The 19,158-nt window shown below is 40.6% G+C and overlaps 1 protein-coding gene across 1 annotated transcript in view; it reads right to left on the bottom strand.

The window, feature by feature from the left end:
• Positions 1–8,926: 8,926 nt before the first annotated feature.
• Positions 8,927–19,158, bottom strand: part of ATP6V0D2 (ATPase H+ transporting V0 subunit d2) — a 54,997-nt gene continuing 44,765 nt past the window's right edge. The window contains exons 5-8 of the mRNA XM_058668391.1: positions 16,801–16,878; positions 11,266–11,442; positions 10,032–10,106; positions 8,927–9,451 (exon numbers count right to left, since the gene is read on the bottom strand). Of these exons, the coding sequence (XP_058524374.1) occupies positions 9,290–9,451; positions 10,032–10,106; positions 11,266–11,442; positions 16,801–16,878 (492 nt within the window). The 3' untranslated portion in view covers positions 8,927–9,289. The remainder of the gene's footprint in view (positions 9,452–10,031; positions 10,107–11,265; positions 11,443–16,800; positions 16,879–19,158) is intronic.

The following is a 19,158-nucleotide window of genomic DNA, read 5'->3' as shown; positions in this document are numbered from 1 at the left end:
GGTTACTATGTTCATGTGATTTTTGATCTGAATTTGATCATGGCTTACTTCTTCATCTTAAGCTACGCCTGGAAGAGTCCATGACAGAACATCTCTTCTTCCTTCCCTCTCCAGTGGGTCCAGATTTAAAGAAAAGTTGATTTTGATTAGATGCTGAAATGCTACTTACAATCATGGGGTCATACTGAGTGAAATGCGAAGCTACCCAATCCTTTCAGGAAACCATAAATACTCTGTTAGCTTAATATCTCAGTCTATCTCAGTGCCTGTGTGTTCTTGACGGGATGAATGCTTTGCACTTGGTGCCTGGTAGGCAGCCTCTGGGTTCAAAATTGTTGACAACTTTTGGAATTGACATGATTTTTTATACTTCTCCTTTTTCTATCTTCCCCTAGTTTGCCCACTACTTTGTGCTGAGATGGAGTTTTCTGTACTCCAGCTTTGTTCTACATGCCTTGGATTCCTTGAAGGAGAGATAACAAAATAAGCAAACACTGCCTGGTAGAATAGAACTTACCTGATGATTGTCTGACCTTTTCTCTTTCAATACACTCTACCGGCGAGGGAATTAACCAGTTCTTTACGTGTTAGTATTTTGTATTTACGTGAGTTGTTGAATCTTCTGTATGTAGAGAGAACATGCTTTTATTTGCTGATTGACTTCTGCAAAGTCTGCAACAGCTGGGGCTGTGCTATGTCCAACACCAGGAAGTGAGAATGCAACTCATGTGTCCTTCGTAGGTGGTATAGGAGATCTACAATTATGTGAGCCATGATCACTGCCTTCCATGGTCCTCACGGTCAGGAAGTTGGAACAATAAGCTGGAGCTGAGAATAGAATCCAGGCACTTCAACATGAGATTCTATGTAAAACACCTGTTCCCAAAATGTATCTTTAATTTTATTTTGCAACAAACATTTTTGAAGTAAGTTCATGTGCATTTAAGAGTCAGGACTTTACTCGCGCAAGAATCAGGCCTGGGATCATCTCAGATGAAGTTTCTTTGGAGATCCCTCCAACTGAACTGCTGATCTTAGAACCCCAACCATGAACAGACTGTCAGCCAGTGAATTCTGAATAGGATTCACTGCGATTGGAACTGAGAGATTGGCAGCAATCCAGAACTGATGAACTATCAAAACTGTATGAGCAGGACCCTCAGAGCACGCCTCCCGTTGGGGATCTGGGATGGGTGGGAGGTTGGGTGGGGCTTTTCCCTTTGTTTTTTTCCCTGACCCCAGATACAGGGTAAAATGATATTGGTGTGGAAACAAAGGTATTACCCACTTTCACCCTGTAGCCCTTGACACTTTGTTCCCTAATCAACTAAGTAAGATTATTAAAAAATAATTAAAAAAAAGAGTCAGGACTTTCAAGTCTGTATTGAACTCTTCACTCTTAGCTTTCCTTACATTTTTTCATGTAGGAAGCTTGTGTCCATTCTACAGCAAATTCTATAATAAATGCTAGTCAACTCTTAGTGATATTGTGTATGGATAAGCCCTCCATAAAATGAAAATACCAGGTTAAAAGTACATTTCACATACCTAACCTAGGGGACATCATAGCTTAGTAACACATTGCACTTCTTCAACCTCGTGGTTATGTGGCTGGATTGGAAACTGTGGCTCACTGTGCAAATGAGAAAGCATCATACTGCCTCTAACTAGCCTGGGAAACCAAAATTCAAAATCCCAGGTAGTATTACAACTCAATGTATATGACTTTTTGCAATATTGTAAAATCAAAAACTAGGCCGAGGTATCAGAATGTTTTTCTAAGAATTCAATTTATCCCTATATTTTAGTATCCTGCTTGAATCATACACTTGATTTCTTGTTTTCTTTAGGAAAAATATTCATACAAGAGTAAGAAAGCTAAGATATGTTTACTACAAGGTCATAACAAATGAGAAGACCTATGAATATTCAGTAAAATGTGGTAAATCTACTAGGTCAAGACTTGACCATGTGAGCCCACAGACCTTGAAAAGATTTTTCATTTCTGGTGCCATGAGGCTGACAACATTTCAGAATTAACAGGAACCACTTGTGTAACACTCTCAGAACCTTCATAAACCTCTCATAAACCTCTAAGGCTTTACCAAATGACAGCCCCACATCCCCGGTGCTGATATAGTTTGACAGCAAGCAGTGCTTTCTTCTCTTTCTCCCACTGCAGGAAAAAAAAAAAGAACTGAAACATTTGTCCCACCCACCTTTCCCACCCTATTTGGAGGCCCACAGGGGGTATACATCCCTTTCAACTCTGTAAACAATATTAAAAAGAAAATTAAAAATTTTTAAAAAGATATGACCATGAAAATAGATTTACTGTATACAAAGTAATACATGCTCTGTGAATGTCAGCTTATTTATGGAGATATCATGTTGACAGTTAGTTTAGATTTCTGCTCTAAGACAAAGAAAATATGGAGAATGCTCGTCTCTAAGGAATAGAAAAGTTAAACTGTGCTGAGCAGGTGGTTTGTAATCCACAAAGGGTATCATAAAAATATAAAACCAGGTTCCGCTATCTTACTTGGTTAAAACTGCTCCCCTTCTTTTTCACTTCACTGTGTACACGTCATGTTGACATTTGTAAAGCACCTGGAGTAGATAGAAAAGGGTGCTGAGGATAGACGGGACTGGAGGCCGGGGCATCCAGGCACTGTGAGAATCAACATCTCTACCTTCTGCTGCAGTTACATACTAATATACTGGCTGAGAAACTCCGGTTTTAAAAATATATGTGTGGGATGAATGCTGGGCATATTGTTCAAGACCCTTGCACCACATGTCAGGGGCTAGGGTTTGAGTGCTCCATCTACTCTGGATTCTAGCTTCCTGTCAACGCGTACCTTGGGAGGCAGAAGGCAGTGCTTCACTCAAGTGGACCTGCCATTCAGGTGGGAGAGCTAGGTCGAGTTTGCAGCTTCTGAGCATTTGGAAGGTGAACCAGCATGTGGGAGCTTTCTCTACCTCTTTCCCAAATAAAAACAATGCAAAATATTTGTGATGTATCTGCTTCTAAGCATTTCAAGTGAAGACCCATTCCTGTAATTGTGGGTTTGGAAGTGTCTTCCTAAAACTTCACCTAACAGAGGTGTTGGCACTTTACAAGGAGAACAATCGTCAATGGGCATCCCTTATTTATAATTTCTACTTAGCAAAAAGGGATCATCCCCTTGGTTGCTGCAGGCACACACAGAGGATGGCAGAGTGGGGGGACCAAGCTCTGTGAACCATTTGATGAGGCTTGGGAAGAATCATGGCAAGCTGAATGGACAGCCCTTCACTGGTTGTTAAGGTGGGTCTTTTGAATGTAAAATAAAGTTATCAACACCACCTTTCCTTGGTCCCTGAGTGATTCAACTCTGCTGACTCGTTAGTGCCTATGAGTTACATTTAAAGTCAGCATTTATTTTTCTTTTTCAAAAACAAAATTAAAAGATTTGTTTATTTATTTGGAAGGCAGAATTATAGGGACAGAGAGATCCTCATTTCGATGCTTTACTGCCAAGATGACTGCAATGAGTAGAGCTGTGCTAGGTGCAAGCTGGGAGTGTGGCGCTTCATCTACTAGGTTCTCTCTCTTACTGGGAAATGTCTATGTTCTGGGGCAATCCCCTGTGACCTCACTTTGGATTTCTGCTTTATATGAGTGGGGCATTGCTTTCTCTTTGCTGCCATCTTTCCCTGTTTACTTGTGTCTTCGATCCATTTATTCTTTCCTGCCAGCTTAGGAAGGGGTGAGCAGAATGTCTAGCTGGTGTTTATCTGCATGCAATGGTCCTTTCTGAAGTTGTTCTCATCAAGGCAGGCTAGCAGAGGCTACTCTCCAAACAGAAGGATTTGCTTCCTTCCGGGAAAGATTTAAATGTTCGCCTGTTATTCCTGGATTTACAGTATTTACTGTGGATGTAGTGCATCTGTCCTGCTTTCTTTACTCTTCCACTTGACATGCTTTTATTTGGCTTTCAGCAATAAAAGATGACTGAAAAAAAAAAAGGTTACAAATGAATTGTTTGTAAGAGTAAACAGCTCAAACTATTGTGGACATTGAGCGAGTGAACAAGCAGAGGGAGATTGCTCTCCGCGTCTCTTTATGAGTGTATTTTTGCCTTTCGAATGAAAAGTAAGCAAGTAGGCAGGAAGTGTATAAGTTATTCAAAATGTATAATTGCTGTTTGTTCAAAAGCTAACAAAGCTAATAAGCACTTTCCCCTCTGGAGAACTGGATGTAATGTCAGAGAATCTTACTGTCACTTAGAAATCCACTCTAGCTAGCTGCTGATGTGCCTTTACATCCTGAGTGGATTGAAAGATTGTCTGTGGGTCATTCCTTCCTAATATGTTGGCACTCACATGGTCTCTGGGTGCATATTCATTTTTTATTCTCTTTTACTCAAAGAAAATGTCAAGTTGTCTTCTCTTATCGAAAGAGCCAGACATATCCATGTTGAGCGGAGCTCTGGCGTGTCTGACCTCAGTGAGGAGGCCGTATCAAAGATGAAACTGCAAACTACAGCCTTAGTGGCTGAGAAGGTGGGGGCTCAGGTGGACAGGCCAGTGAAGGGAAATTAGAAATCTGAAGTTGGGAGAGAGGAGAAATTACTTAACAAGGTTTAAGTCGTATTAGAGTTCCTACATTTTATTTTTTGTGAGTATGTAACACACCTTTTACAACTATGCTGTCATTCAAAGTGACATTAGAACTTTTGAGGTCAGCTACTATGAGGCATGAGAGTCAAAATTATGAAGACTAATGCCCTCTCTTTGATTCTTGGACCTACCTGCAAGGCAGGTGCTGGGTTTGTGAGCCCTGGAGGTGGGGGATCTGGTGGGGTTTGGGTTGCCTGGCTCTGATCCTTGGGGCCCAACTGCTAGGCAGGTGCTGGGTTTGTGAGCTTCAAGGGTAAGGGACCTGGCAGGTCATATCCTTCCCATGTTATCTGTGAGACCTAACGAATATTAACATTTTTATGTGACAATTTAAGCGTTATTATAATGAAGTCATCAAATGTCCTCAACTTCAACTCTTTCTTCACTCTACAAATAATTCTTTTAACTGTCTCAAAGTTCCTTACTGCTGTACCGATAAAGGGAGAGACAGCACTTTGGATTAGTTAACTGAATTCCTTCCATATCCAACAGCACTTAGCCTTGGGCCAAACTCATGCAAATTCAGCAGGGCCATCTCTTGCCCACAGTCAAGTCCCTCATTATTAAAACATCAAATGAAATGAGTTTCTTTCTGTTGTTCCCCACCCTTGTTACCCTCCCCACTCTCACTGTTTTCCCCTATATCATTACAATAGTATAGTCCTTCAACAACAGTCACAAGTCCAACATTCTGCTAGTTCAGTGCATCATGACATTGTAGGTATAGACAATGGCAGAGTCCAGTATGTTATTGTCAAGATGTATTTAACAGGGAATTCCCCAGTAAAACTGTTAAATATACCACTGTTCTGGTGGCTGCTGTGAGCACTCTGGCCGGGTTGGACTCTATACTTGGGGCCCTGGCTACAGCGACTGCTACCACGTGGTGAGCTGGGTGTGGGCCTGCCTGGGCTCAAGAGGCTTCTCCTGTCTTGGTGAGTACACTGGGAGAGGATCTCTTGGGAACAAGACAGGCCCAGGCTTCACCTGTGTGGCGGGAGGGACCACAGGAGTGCAACCTTGGTGTCTAGGTAGAGAGAACTTCCAGCAGCCTGATCAGACACAGTGCTTGGGGACCTTCCTATATCCACCACCTGCTGGCCACCCAGCGGTGAGTTCTGGGGTCTTGGGAGTGTAGAATTGCTGCCTAGGTACGTCGAAAACCACTGAGGCAGGACCCTTGGAGCATGCCCCACACGTCAGGGACCTGGGATGGGTGGGAGGCTGGGTGGAGCTTCTACTTTATCTCCCCCCTTACCCCAAATACAGAAAAAAAAAATAATAATGTGGAAACAATGGTCTTACCCACTCTCCTGTAGCCCTTGACCTTTTGTGCTCTAATCAACTATGTAAAGATTATAAAAATAAAATAATTACAAAAAAATATAGACCACTGTTCTCTTAATAGAAGGATCTGTTTTCTCTGGAAAGACACTTAGATGTCCACCTGTTCTTCCTGAATTATCTTCAATTTTTTGAAAGACCTGAGTTACTACTCTCCAACTGGCTGACATAGGAGGGCTTGTGAACCGATGACAGCGGAGATGGAGAGTGATGGGAGTGGCTGCAAAGCTGGACGTATGTAGGACTGATGACACATGCAAGGAATTGTGGGTTGAGAAGTCAATGGAATATAGGATTCTGAGATTGAACGAGACTGATGATAGAGAAGGAAATCTGAGCTATTCCTGAAATATTGGGAGAAGTGTGGGATGGTGGCAAGCCCCAGGTTTAGCACAAGAATCTCTGAAAACAAGAGCTGAGTATTTGCTTAAGTGGTCTCTGTACTTGATCTTCTGGCTTCATTTTATGAGGGGCCCTTCCTTGAATTTCAAAAAAATTTTTTTTGCTCATTTTAAAGCTTTTCTTTAAATTCAACTATTCACAAATGTTTTAAAGTAACCTTAGATATGCTAAAACATTTTTTCAAAGCTCTGTATTCTCCATTGTAGCCCAGCAAGTTGAGCCATGTGGTCTGACCCCAGCTGAGCCACTTAAAAGTTATGAAATTTCAAAGCATGCTCTTCAAATGGCTGTATCCTTATCTAAAACAAAGGCTAGCATTATATGCCTCAAGGGGCTGTGTGACTCGGGTTATGTAAAAGGGGTTTAGCAGGTTGGGATCTTCCTTGTTTACATACAACTGAGAAAGAGAAAGCACATCAGCCTAAGGCCTAAGTGCTCCTACTCTCACCAGGCGGTGATGGTGGCTGTGATAAAGGTCAGGGTGATCTCCAAATCTTTGTCTAATCTACTTTTTTTAGTGTCTCAGCTTTCTCTCTATAAAGGCTAAACCTGGGCCCGGCAAGGTAGCCTAGCAGCTAAAAGTCCTCGTCTTGCACACCTGGGATCCCACATGGGTGCTGGTTCTAATCCTTGCTGCCCCACTTCCCATCCAGCTCCCTGCTTGTGGTCTGTGACGGCAGTTGAAGATGGCTCAATGGCTTGGGACCCTGCACCTGCTTGGGAAACCCAGAAAAAGCTCCTGGCTCCTGGCTTCAGTTCAGCTAGCTCTGGCTGTTGCAGTCACTTGAGGAATGAATCTTTGAATGGAAGATCTTCCTCTCTGTCTTTCCTCTTCTCTGTATATCTGACATTCCAATAAAAATAAATGAATCTTAAGAAGAAAAGAAAGGCTAAGTCTTAACTAAGTCTTCCAAGGATGATTACCACAGGTTAAAATGTAAAACAGGGTATGTAGAACTCATCGGTTCAAGCCTTAGTCTGGAGGACAGAGACCTTAGAAAGATAGGTGGCATGAATGCTAAACCAGAAGACACACATACTCGAACAGTCTGTGCTTTGGTTATAGCCAATATGTCTGTATAGAAGCCCTCCATACATCGACCATCAGGTATATACATAGATATGAGGCCAGGCAATTGGCTTTCTTGGTGGTTATATAAGCCACAATTTCTCCTCATTCTGAAAAATCCCTATTACTAAAGTAACAGAAATATTTTGTTTTAAAAAGTTGGATCTGGGAAAGTATTGTGGTATAATAGGTGAGATCACTGCCTGTGACAAGGGTGTACAATAGGGCGTGGCCTAGAGGCTAAAGTCCTCGCCTTGAAAGCCCCGGGATCCCATATGGGCGCCGGTTCTAATCCCGACAGCTCCACTTCCCATCCAGCTCCCTGCTTGTGGCCTGGGAAGGCTGTCGAGGACGGCCCAATGCGTTGGGACCCTGCACCCACATGGGAGACCTGGAAGAGGCTTCTGGTTCCCGGCTTCGGATCGGCGCGCATCGGCCCGTTGCGGCTCACTTGGGGAGTGAATCATCGGACGGAAGATCTTCCTCTCTGTCTCTCCTCCTCTCTGTATATCTGGCTGTAATAAAATGAATAAATCTTAAAAAAAAAAGGGTGTACAGTATGAACACTGATTTGAGTATTGGGTAAATCCACTGCTGACCCAGCTCCCTACCATTTGCTTGGGAGAGCAGCGATGGATGGCCCAAATGGTTGAGCACCTGCCACCCACATGCAAAGTTTGGCTGGAGGTGCAGGCCACTGGCTTCCGCTGGGCCTAACTTGGGCCACTGCAGCTTTTTCGAGAATAAACCAGCATATGGAAGAGCTCTCTGTATCTCTTCATCTCTTTCTATAACTCTGACTTTCAAATAAAAAATAAATAAATAAAAACTTTTTAAAAAGTTGTGTTTTTGCAGAAAAATTAATTTGCTCTAGTATGTATAATTCTACATTTTTGTTGTAAGCACTAATTTATTCTCAATGGAAGAATTTTCAACTATATACATATATGCGTAATTTTTTAGGCATAGCAAATACAGACCTTTTTTATACTCATGAATATCTGTTATATTTAAAGAAAGGACTTTGAGCAGTGTTTCTGGGTAGCTCTTGGCACCAGTTCTATCAAGCTTTTATGGAAAACCCCACACCTTGCAAACTGAACCTGTGGTTTTTGCCTCTGAATGAGTAACATGCAATGATTGGGGCTGTTCTCACGAAAAATATGAATGAAACACAAGAAATGGAGGTGCACATTTTGTTTGAAGTAAACTCAAAGAAAGTTTAACAACAAATTTAGCATTACTGTATCAAGGGACTAATGTTTGCATTTGCATAGCCTTCTGAAATCTTCCAGCTCAAAGTATATCAGAAAAACAAACAAATCAAAAACACATCTCCCAGCAAGGGTGGTACATGTTAGCCACACGCAGCTTTGGACTTTTGTGTGTCTTGAGAAGGAACAGATAATAAAGTAAAGCAAGCAGTGTTCGAGCCTGTAGAGAAGCAAAGGAAAGCAAGAATGAAGCAATTTTGTTAGGTATGATTTTTTTTTTAATATCATGATCAAATAAGACCAGGAAAAGTACCAAAGAGTTAATTAAAATTAATGCCTAAACTCCAGTGAAAATTAAGACATAAATGTGGAAACAAAATTTTAGGCTGCTGGAGTAGGACAGGAATGCTTAGTTTCATGGTGGGCTTAAAGTGCAGGCAGTGGATCTGTGATCCACGAGGGTACAGTGATTTCAGAGGGCACAGAGCCTTAGTTTTGTGTAATACAGATCACATTAGGCAGTGCCTTTGATTTGTTTCACTAACTTGTTTTTTAATATTTGTGATTCTCTGTGTTTGAGTACCCGAACCCCCAGTTACAAAATGGGAATGTAACTGTTGATTTTGGTTCGATGTCTCTGTGAGATGCATTCTGCTATCCAAACAATATTTCTCATTTCTTGTTCCTTTAGCTTTACATATGCATAAAATACACCATAGTGGAATTGCCTGTTGAATGCCAATACATTCATTTGTACCTGGGGATGGAAAAAAATTAACCATCAGTTTATTTGCAAATGTATTACCTTTATGAAATAATTAAGCTATAGAATCGTTTGTACATGTAAAGTACTCATGTAAATCTAAACAGAAATTTTCCAAGTTAGACCAAATAGAGAAAAACTAGGTTCAGCAAGTTCTAGAGGGAAAGAGACAGTCTGATAGACAGTAGTTTACAAAGCAAATTCATAGAATCACAAGACACTCCAGATCTTACTATTAGCACATACATCCCTAGATAAATTTGAGGGTGTCTTTGTAATTTTTACTGACATTTATCTGGATTTCAGTCAGTGGGCTTGTCTCATGTGGGTCAAGTATTTTTTTTTGGCCACAACTTTTACATTTTTGTAATTATTTTTAGGCCATTTAAAATCTTTGCAGGGCAATGCCACAGGACCCTGACTCTTGAAGGCAGAATTACATACACTGTTGACTGACAAGCGGTGGATTTACCTAAACAATTGGGCTAACAAACTGTGAAAAGAAAATCCAAAGTGAGAAAATATTTGAAATCCACGGTAAAAGTACATGAGTTTTTTGCATTTCCATTTTTACCTCATGTTCATAAAACACATCTTCCAATGTCTTCCCACTGCTGCCACCCACTGCCTCGAACAATGGCTTGTATACCTGAAAAACAGAGAAAGCTTAATTCTAAAGAAACTTTCATTTCTTACAAACATACATATTTTCCCAGCAGTACAGAAATGTGTATCTTTAAAACTAAAATCTATACCGGAAGTCCTGAATGTTTCTTGTATGACCTTTGGATTTCCCAAACACAAAAATACCTAAATAACAAAATCCCGGATGACATTACAGCCTATTGGCCTATTCATGGCTGAGGACAGAAGCAAAAGCAATTCTTCTTTGAATATGAGTTGCTTGAGCTAACACTGAGGTTCTTGGGGGCAAGCTAAGAACATCTTGGAGGCTCAATGAATGCTTGGGGTTTGATTAGGACTGGTTCATGCCTTCTTTGATGACTGAAAAAAAAAATCACATGAAATTGTAAATGGAGCAAAGGTAGACATTTGGGAGAAGCTCAAATCTAAACATTAGGTTAAAGATCTCATGCATGTACGCATGAGCTGCTGCAAAGTTTATGCACCATTGGTTGACCTTCATGCTTCCTGGAGGGTGTAAGAAAGGCAATGGGAAACATAAGCTTGCTTCTGGTCCAGGACAACCTGCTGGAGGGTGTCTTCCTACCTGACCACATGCCTGAGAGAATGAACAGGGGACAGCTGCAGCAGAGAGCTCTCCAGGCGCGGGCCCTTCAGGAGCTCTCAGGTGCTGGAGTAGGGAAGGGCACAAGCAGCTCTCTTTGCTTTCTTGAATTCCGGCCACTGAGCAAAGCAAGTGGAAAAACCAATATATTCTCTCTTGTCATCCCTGTAGACATTCTGTTCTGTACCTAAGCCTGTTTCCCTAGTAGGTACTTGGAAGAACCCCTGGGTCAAGGTATTTTACATAACTTGGACACGAGCTCATATTTCCAGAACACCATACCAGTCTCTTGGGAAACTTGCTTTATCAAGCACTTCAAAAGAACCACTCAGATGACCACTCCTTGGAGACTTAAGCAAACACAGATTTGGCAGGAACCTTAACGAGCACCAGCTTGGACTATTTCTTTAGGAAGGATAAGTCAGCAAGCAACACTGCTTGCTACTATAGCGTTGCCATAACTTCTTTGGTAAGAAGTGTCATTTGATGTGTGAGCTTCCAAGATACACTAGGTGAAGGAAGACCACAAGGGGCTTAGAGAGTTGGTATAATCACTTACTCCATAATGTTCGGCTACTCTCTTCATCTGGTCAAAGTCCTCCACTTGAGCCAACAGGCGCAGCCCCTCAGGGTAGAGCTTGCCACAGGTCGGGTAGAGGGTCTCCCGGTCTTCTTTGCTCAATTCAGTGCCAAAGGAGTTAAGAGTGATCACAAAAGCACGTCTGTCGGCCTCAAACTAAATTTGCAAAACATAAAATGAGCGAAAAGCAATGATCTACCGAAAGTCATAAAACACCACCCTTAGCAAATTCAGTTTTGAGGTGATATGCTTCCTCTTGCTGATCTCCAATTACAATGCAGACATTTGTTATTCATGTTTCCTTAGACTCTACTTGGAATGGAGTACCTTTGCCAGCCAGAAAATGAGGACTCAGTAGTGGGATGGCCTGGGGCTCTTCAAAGTCCATGGAACTTTCTTTGCCACACACCGTGCAATGGGTTACATATTCCTGTCACTTAGGCCTCTAGAGTAAACAATTGCTCTTTCTTTTAAAATGGCAATCTTATACCTCTCAGGGTACATTCAGGCATAGGACAAGATAATGGAAGTGGAAGTTCTGCACAGGATGTTGGGAGCAAAAAGTGTATGTCATACATTGTAAGATCCCTTTCTAAATGTTGATGCCAATTAGAAATTACAGAAAGTAACTTGATACTACTACACATTGTTTGGACTGTCTTGGTTTTAGTTTTTCCTTTTTTTTATGTCCTTGGTTACCCATCAATATCGCAACTCTATATCTAAGAATTATGTGGTATGAAGAGCAGTATCTTCCTTTCAATGCCTAAGTTTTCTTATTTGTGAGAGGATAGGGTTTGGCCCCATGAGCTCTGAAGCTGGCCAACACACACTTGTGGCCTACTTTCTCTCTGTGCTGGGCACCATTTTGCAAATGAGCTCCCATCTCCACATCAAACTTTTGCATTTCATCTAACCACGCAGCCTTTCTTGAAGTTCTTTTTTTTTTTTTCATCCCTTTTGGTCACCATGGTTCTACTGTCTTTCGGTTCTCATTCTGCTTATCTTGTCCACTCCCTCTCAGTCTTCCAGAGGCTCCTCCTGTGCCTGCCAAGGGGGACTGCCATCATGCACTGAGGCTAAGCGTCCTTAAGAACTCTGAATTACCCTAGTCCTGTGTTATTTTGAAATTTGTGCCTATATTTTCTCCCTTACTACACTCTAAAATCTTGAGGAAACATTTCTTTTGCTCATTGTTCATTTTGGAAGAGCGAGTGCCTGACACATCAGATCTTAACTGCTTACTGGGTTTAGCAGAATAGCCTATGAAGGTACTACTTGGGAAACTCTCTGGTCTCTCTGATGATATTGCCACTCAGAGAGTGTTTTGTGGCCCAGCAGCTTTGCTGTCACTGAGAAGTTCATGAGAAATGCAGTCTCAGGCCACTGTTCTGACCAACTCAGTCTAACCAACTCAATTTGACAAGATGCTGAAATCATTTTTGTCCACATGTAACGGCTCTACACCATCCTCTAATCTTTAGTTTACACTAATTAGCCCATTGTAAAACTAGACTTGCACCTGATTTTTCCTGGCACTCTTTTGTTAGGACATATATGTGCTACCAGGAGAGTGAGTTAGCTGCGTGTGAGCCTTTTGGTTGCTTTAATCGAAGTGATGGATGAGCCAGACTTCAGGAATGGCCTTATTTGGAAGCAAAGGTAGCTGCCTCTGGCTACTTAATATAACCAGTCTTGTCTGTAACTTCAGACCTTTTAGGGATAAAAGAAGAAATGTAAGTGCGAGATTTCCTGCCAATACGAAGTCTTAAAATAAAAATTAGGGCAGGGGAGCCTCAATGGAGGTCATTGTCCCAGATGTTCTTTATGTGCTACTAGTTGTAAGATGTGGGGATTTTAAGCAGGAAAACATAGCAGGGTTGGCGGTGTGCAGATGTGCAAGACAGCAGAAGCCACGGCAAAGGGGAAGGCCGCATGAAATAAAGCAGGACATTTTGGAGGAGTGGTTGTAGTTCTAACACAGGAGCAGCAATTGGAGAAGCGAGGACAGATACTTGGGATGAGAATGTGAAGGCTTTCATATGTCAAGTCAAGATGGAAGGACTTTACTGATACAATAGACTGAACACTCCATCCACTTTGCAACACCTTGTCCTCGTTAATATTCTTCATAGCCTACAATACCTACCCTCCACTGTGTAACTCTGCTTGTTGAAACCCTGCCTGCCTTTGAGACTCACATCAAATGCCATCTGTTCCATCACTTCCACTTCTTTATGGGATATGATTTCCTTTAAACTCCTACTATACCTCAGTTTCTCTTTTATTACAGCTATAAATCTACCTTATTCTTCCAGTCTAGAGATTCTGTGTGTGTTAGTGTATGTATCCTCTTGGAATTGTAAAAGGACTGTACACTGATTATCCTAAAGCAGAGTTCAACACAGCATCTAATTGGGGAGGTGAAAATGGAGCAGTACTAATTTGATTTAATCCTGCTTCCTTTGCAAGAGAATTATCCTGCTGTGTGAAAAGGATCTTGAAAAAGTTCCTGGGAAAATATATCTTATGAAGAAACTATGTGAGGATTTCAATGCTTTTTTGTATCAAAGCAAACTTATCTTTTCATTCCATTTCCCCATGTTTTTTGAAATATGGGTATAGGTTATATGCTTTATGTCTTTTCTATCACTCCTTCCTACAGATAGAGATTCTAAAATCATAACTAGTCTTTTGTTACTGTCATAAGAGATAAAAACATACTGTTGACTTCTTCTACATTATTATTGGTTACACTTCACAGAGCTAGACAGATGGGTCACATATTCTTGCCATTTGCTTCCAAGAAGTGAACAAACTATATAAGAGCTATGGGGGTGCAGGTGTTGGTGGCAACAGAAGGAATCAAGTGAATTATAATCCAGTCCAGCCTTCTTAGCACGTTCACTGACAAGGAGACATACAACAAACACCTTATGTGCTCCTTAGTTTTTAGTATTTAATCTTTAGTCAGCCATATAGACAGACAAACAGGAATAGAAGGCAAATGATTTGTGTGTCTTCCTGGAATATTAAGTCAATTTCTTTTTATTTATATGAAGGTACAGTTTTGTAATTGTTGAATTTTGACTTGCAAACTTAAGCTAACGCTCTTTTCCACCATATTAAGAGTTTGAAGGTTCCAGACAAATGTGATTAAATGAGGATATATGGTACTTTATCAACTTTAAGTATTCTATACCTGCACAAATAAAAATGGGGGCAATTATACCATCTAAAATTGCATAAATTTATGTAAAACTGACAGATCTTCCCTGACCAAATCAATACATACGTTAGAATTGCATGTTATGTGCAACAGATACTTCTACATAAATATGTGGTAAGCGTAGAAAAGAAGTGGAGGACGGCCCAAAGCCTCGGGACCCTGCACCTGCGTGGGAGACCAGGAAGAAGTTTCTGACTCCTGGATTCAGACTGGCTCAGCTCTGGCCACCTGAGCAGTCAATGAACGGACAGAAGATCTTCTCTGTCTCTCCTCCTCTCTGTACATCTGACTTTTCAATAAAAATAAATAATTTTTTTTAATTTAAAAAGACAGATTTTAGCTTTTATTGAAGTTTGAAAAATCTAATCTAATCTGAAAGTATCCTAACAGTAGGAAAGGGAAAATGAAAACACAGGGAACATTATAGCGTGATCAAATCTTCCCACTGACAAGCATTTTCCTAATATTACACTATGTTTACATTATTGACAATCCCAAAGAAATATTTCTGACTTTCTGGTATGCATAGTAATACCCTGCTTGAATTAGCACTTCTTTGTGTACAAAAAATCATGAATGGTAAATTTATTGCAGGGGCAATTTTACATAGTGGATATGCATAGTAAGCTTATAGGAACCGAAGCCAGACTGCTTACATCCAAATTTTAAAACTGCCACTTTCTAAATGAATGATGCCTTTCTCTGTAATTGAGTTTCCCATTCTGAAAAGTGGATACTAAAACTCCATCTAGTGCAGGCTTAAAGTCAAAGTGAATTCATGTATATGAGACACTCATGGATGTAAGACACAACGTGACAGTAGATGTTAGCTGTTAATACTGTCACTATAGATCCTATGTAAGAACATGACTTTAACACAACTGTCCCTTCACATATTTTGCTGGTATAAAGTACACAAATAATTTCTAAAACACAAGAACCATCCTGAGTATAAACTATTTTAATCCCTAGATAATATGGCTTCCTACTGGAAAATTCATGGGGGGAAAAAAAGAAAAACTTTAGAGTCACTGGTTGGTCTGCTTTATAGGATCAGAGTGTCTGAAAGAGAACACCTAATTTTCTGACATTCAGCAAGCCATAATGTAAGTATATTTATTTGATGCTCACTCTTGATGTACTATAGATATGGGCTAAAATTTTCTGGAACTTTCCATGATTAGGAGATTGATTTCAAGAGTGATTCTATTTCCAAATTAAGAATTTCCACTGGGGATCATAAATTTCCTATAACTGTGAAAGTGTAATGGTCAAATGTTTTTAGGGAAACTAATTTCATCATATTCAGGTTCACACTGTTGAGTTAAAATATGTGCGGATGAGGAAGCTTTACCTAAAAGGTAATTCTTATCTGGCTTCTCTCAAATCAGAAGTCTTCAAGCTATCTAAGCACTCACCGTAACAGACAACATGTGCATTAAGAATATTCTTTAAATAAAAGATAGTTTCAAAAGGTAAAACAAGGACTTAGAAAAACCCCCAAATGTTTTTCTTATTTTAGTCAGGAACCCAGCAGTAGCACTACGTTAAGCACTAACCATGTTACAGTACAAACTATGCCCAGGGAGTTCTCATCAGGCACTTCTCACCTCTGCCCCAGGCCCTGTGAATTTGCAAGCCTCCATTCCCATCTGTGAGTAATTCTGACCATTGATGAACTCTTTGGTAATAAAGAGGAAAGGAACTAAAAGATGACAATATCTTCTAGACAGACATCAGCGGTGGCATTTGCTGCATTAATGAAATGAATCCGCCAACCATGAATTGCCTAACTGAAGGAGTCTTTCTGTTGAAAGCTGGGATGCTCGAGGGTTGCTTGCTGTGGAGTTTCTTTTAGGAGTTATTTAGGGAACCAGACTCCTGTGAGTGGAACCCTGGTGGACTTTGATACAAAGGTAGACACCCAATGTTCCTTCACTGGAAGGAGTTTGGGTGATCATTATAACAGTACTCACAGTTCAGCAATTTTTCATAGTACACTAAGTTCTTAGTTAATTATAATCTACTCTCTACACACTATATAAAATGAATCATAACCAAATTTTCATAAGCTTTTTCTGTTCTTATTTCAAAGTAACTCTTCCATGCAGAAAACCCAGGAAAGACACTCCAATGGAAGGAATCAAATAAAATACACAATAATATGTACTACTTATTTTATTTTTAAATAGATAATTATATAAAAAAAACATAAGTAGGCCCAAAACAATTAAAAGTGTATAAGCACATTATTTGGCACAAAAAGTCACAAAACTCTTTCTTACCTCAAGAATGGGACACATAATTTCAGCTGTGACATCACCGTGATTCTTACAGAATTTATAGAATGCCTCAAGGTAGGACTTAAAAGAGAAAAGACCATAAAACAATAAAATGGCTGGGAACCCGCATTTACTTTTAACATATTGGTTACTCATTACTATGTCAATTAATTCCATAATGATGTAAATTTTTGCTGATGGTATGTTGGAGCTTTCAATTGACTGGGATGATACTCTGCTGGCTCTGTCATCAGACCAGAGAGGGTATACCTAAGAAGCCGTTGAACTTGACGGGACAATAAGATGCTGGACTCTATGTTTGGTATACGCTTGCAATGGGGAAATCTCAACTGAACTTGAGCTGTGGTTATGCAACAAGGTGGAGGAATCCACCATGGTGGGAGGGTTTGGGGAAGGGTGGGGAGAACCCAAGTATCTATGTAACTGTGTCACATAATACAATGTAATTACTGAAGTTAAATAATAAATAATTAAAAAAAAAACAATAAAATGAATATATTTTCTTTTGGGAAATTTTCTATCAAATGCTTTAATTGAAATTGAATTTCTTCTGTCATAGGAAGATATTTTATAATAAATTTGGTAGAATGTTTTATGTTGCAACATGTTGCACAGACTGAAAAAGAGCTCCATTTAAAAAAAAAACCATAATTTGGGCCCGGCGGCGTGGCCTAGCGGCTAAAGTCCTCGCCTTGAAAGCCCTGGGATCCCATATGGGCGCCGGTTCTAATTCCGGCAGCTCCACTTCCCATCCAGCTGCCTGCTTGTGGCCTGGGAAAGCAGTTGAGGACGGCCCAAAGCTTTGGGACACTGCACCCGCGTGGGAGACCCGGAAGAGGTTCCAGGTTCCCGGCTTCGGATCGGCACGCATCGGCCCGTTGTGGCTCACTTGGGGAGTGAATCATCGGACGGAAGATCTTCCTCTCTGTCTCTCCTCTGTATATATCTGGCTGTAATAAAATGAATAAATCTTTAAAAAAAAAAAAAAAACAAAAGAAAAAAAAAAACCAGAATTTGTGATGACTTACTTCTTACCATTCTAATAAGAGGGCCCAGTCTTTGTCAGAAGTCACAAAATGCTTCTAGAAGCCTGAGAGTGAATATTTGATCTCTTGGAAACACACTTGGAATGACCTTGAGCATGGAGACATACTGGGAAACAAAGCTCAGACTGCCTGAATCTGAATTCAAATTCAAATTCTTACTAGTTTACTGACTTCTGCCTTGGTTCTCATTGGGAAAACGGGAATGGCGTAAGTATCATGGTTTTCCAGGTTGAATTATGTGAGGTAAAGCTTACAAGGGCCTTTAAAAAGTATCTTAGTTGTGTCTCAAGGATGCCTCCTCCAATACCACAAGTCAGTAGAAAGAAATATTACTTGTAATGCAATACTTCTGAGAGAACCACATGTCTGATGTAACCATGTATCTATGATACAGTGTGCAACAGTATTTATTGAGTTACTCTGTGAATGTCACACTCTTGGCTGTATGAGTGAAACACTCAAACCTACAGCTGTTCAAATGTAGGCAACATAGATGCCATATTCTCAGACGCACAAAATTGGGAAAAATGGGGGCTAAAAGCAGGAATTAGTCTGCAAAGTAAATGAATCGATAACCAAAGAAGATGCTTCATGAACACACGTGCCATTGCTTACTCCTGATAACACTGTGGAACTGCAATCCACACTCAGTAATGCTCATAGTAGGGGCCAGTGCTGTGCTGTAATGGGCTCAGCCACCACCTGTGATGCCTCATCCCATACGGGCCTGGGTTCAAGTTCTGGCAGCCCTGCTTCCAAACCAGCTCCCTGCTAATGTGCCTGAAAACAGTGAAAACGGCCCAAATGCTTGATCTCCCGCATCCACATGAGAACTGAAAGAATCTCCTGGTTCTTGGTTTCAGCCTGGCTGTCCCTGGCCCTTGTGGCTGTGTGGGGAGAGAACCAGTGGATGGAAGATCTCTCCCTTTTTCGTTTTCAAATAAATCAAAATAACTCTTCCTTCAAATAAGTTGTTAAAAAGTAAAACTAACAGTCACCAGGACACATTAGGCAAAGTGGTCCATATGGTAAAATGTCCTTCCTTGTACTCGGCACACTATGGATTAAAATTGTCTGGGTCAGGTAATTATGAGATCTGGGGACTGTGTACCAGAAACAAAGTTAAAGATGGATTTTACATATAGGCTTTTTACATATATACTATCAGTTTTACATGTATTGATACAGTTCATATAACTCTTTAAAAATTTTTTTTAATCTATTTACCCATCTGAAAGGCTGATTCAAAGAGAGGGAGAGAGCAAGAACTTTCAGCATGTTCACTCCCCAAGCA

The sequence above is a fragment of the Ochotona princeps genome, chromosome 9 (genome assembly GCF_030435755.1).
Source record: "Ochotona princeps isolate mOchPri1 chromosome 9, mOchPri1.hap1, whole genome shotgun sequence".
Taxonomy (NCBI): Eukaryota; Metazoa; Chordata; class Mammalia; order Lagomorpha; family Ochotonidae; genus Ochotona; species Ochotona princeps.
This window is presented reverse-complemented; position numbering and strand designations above follow the sequence as displayed.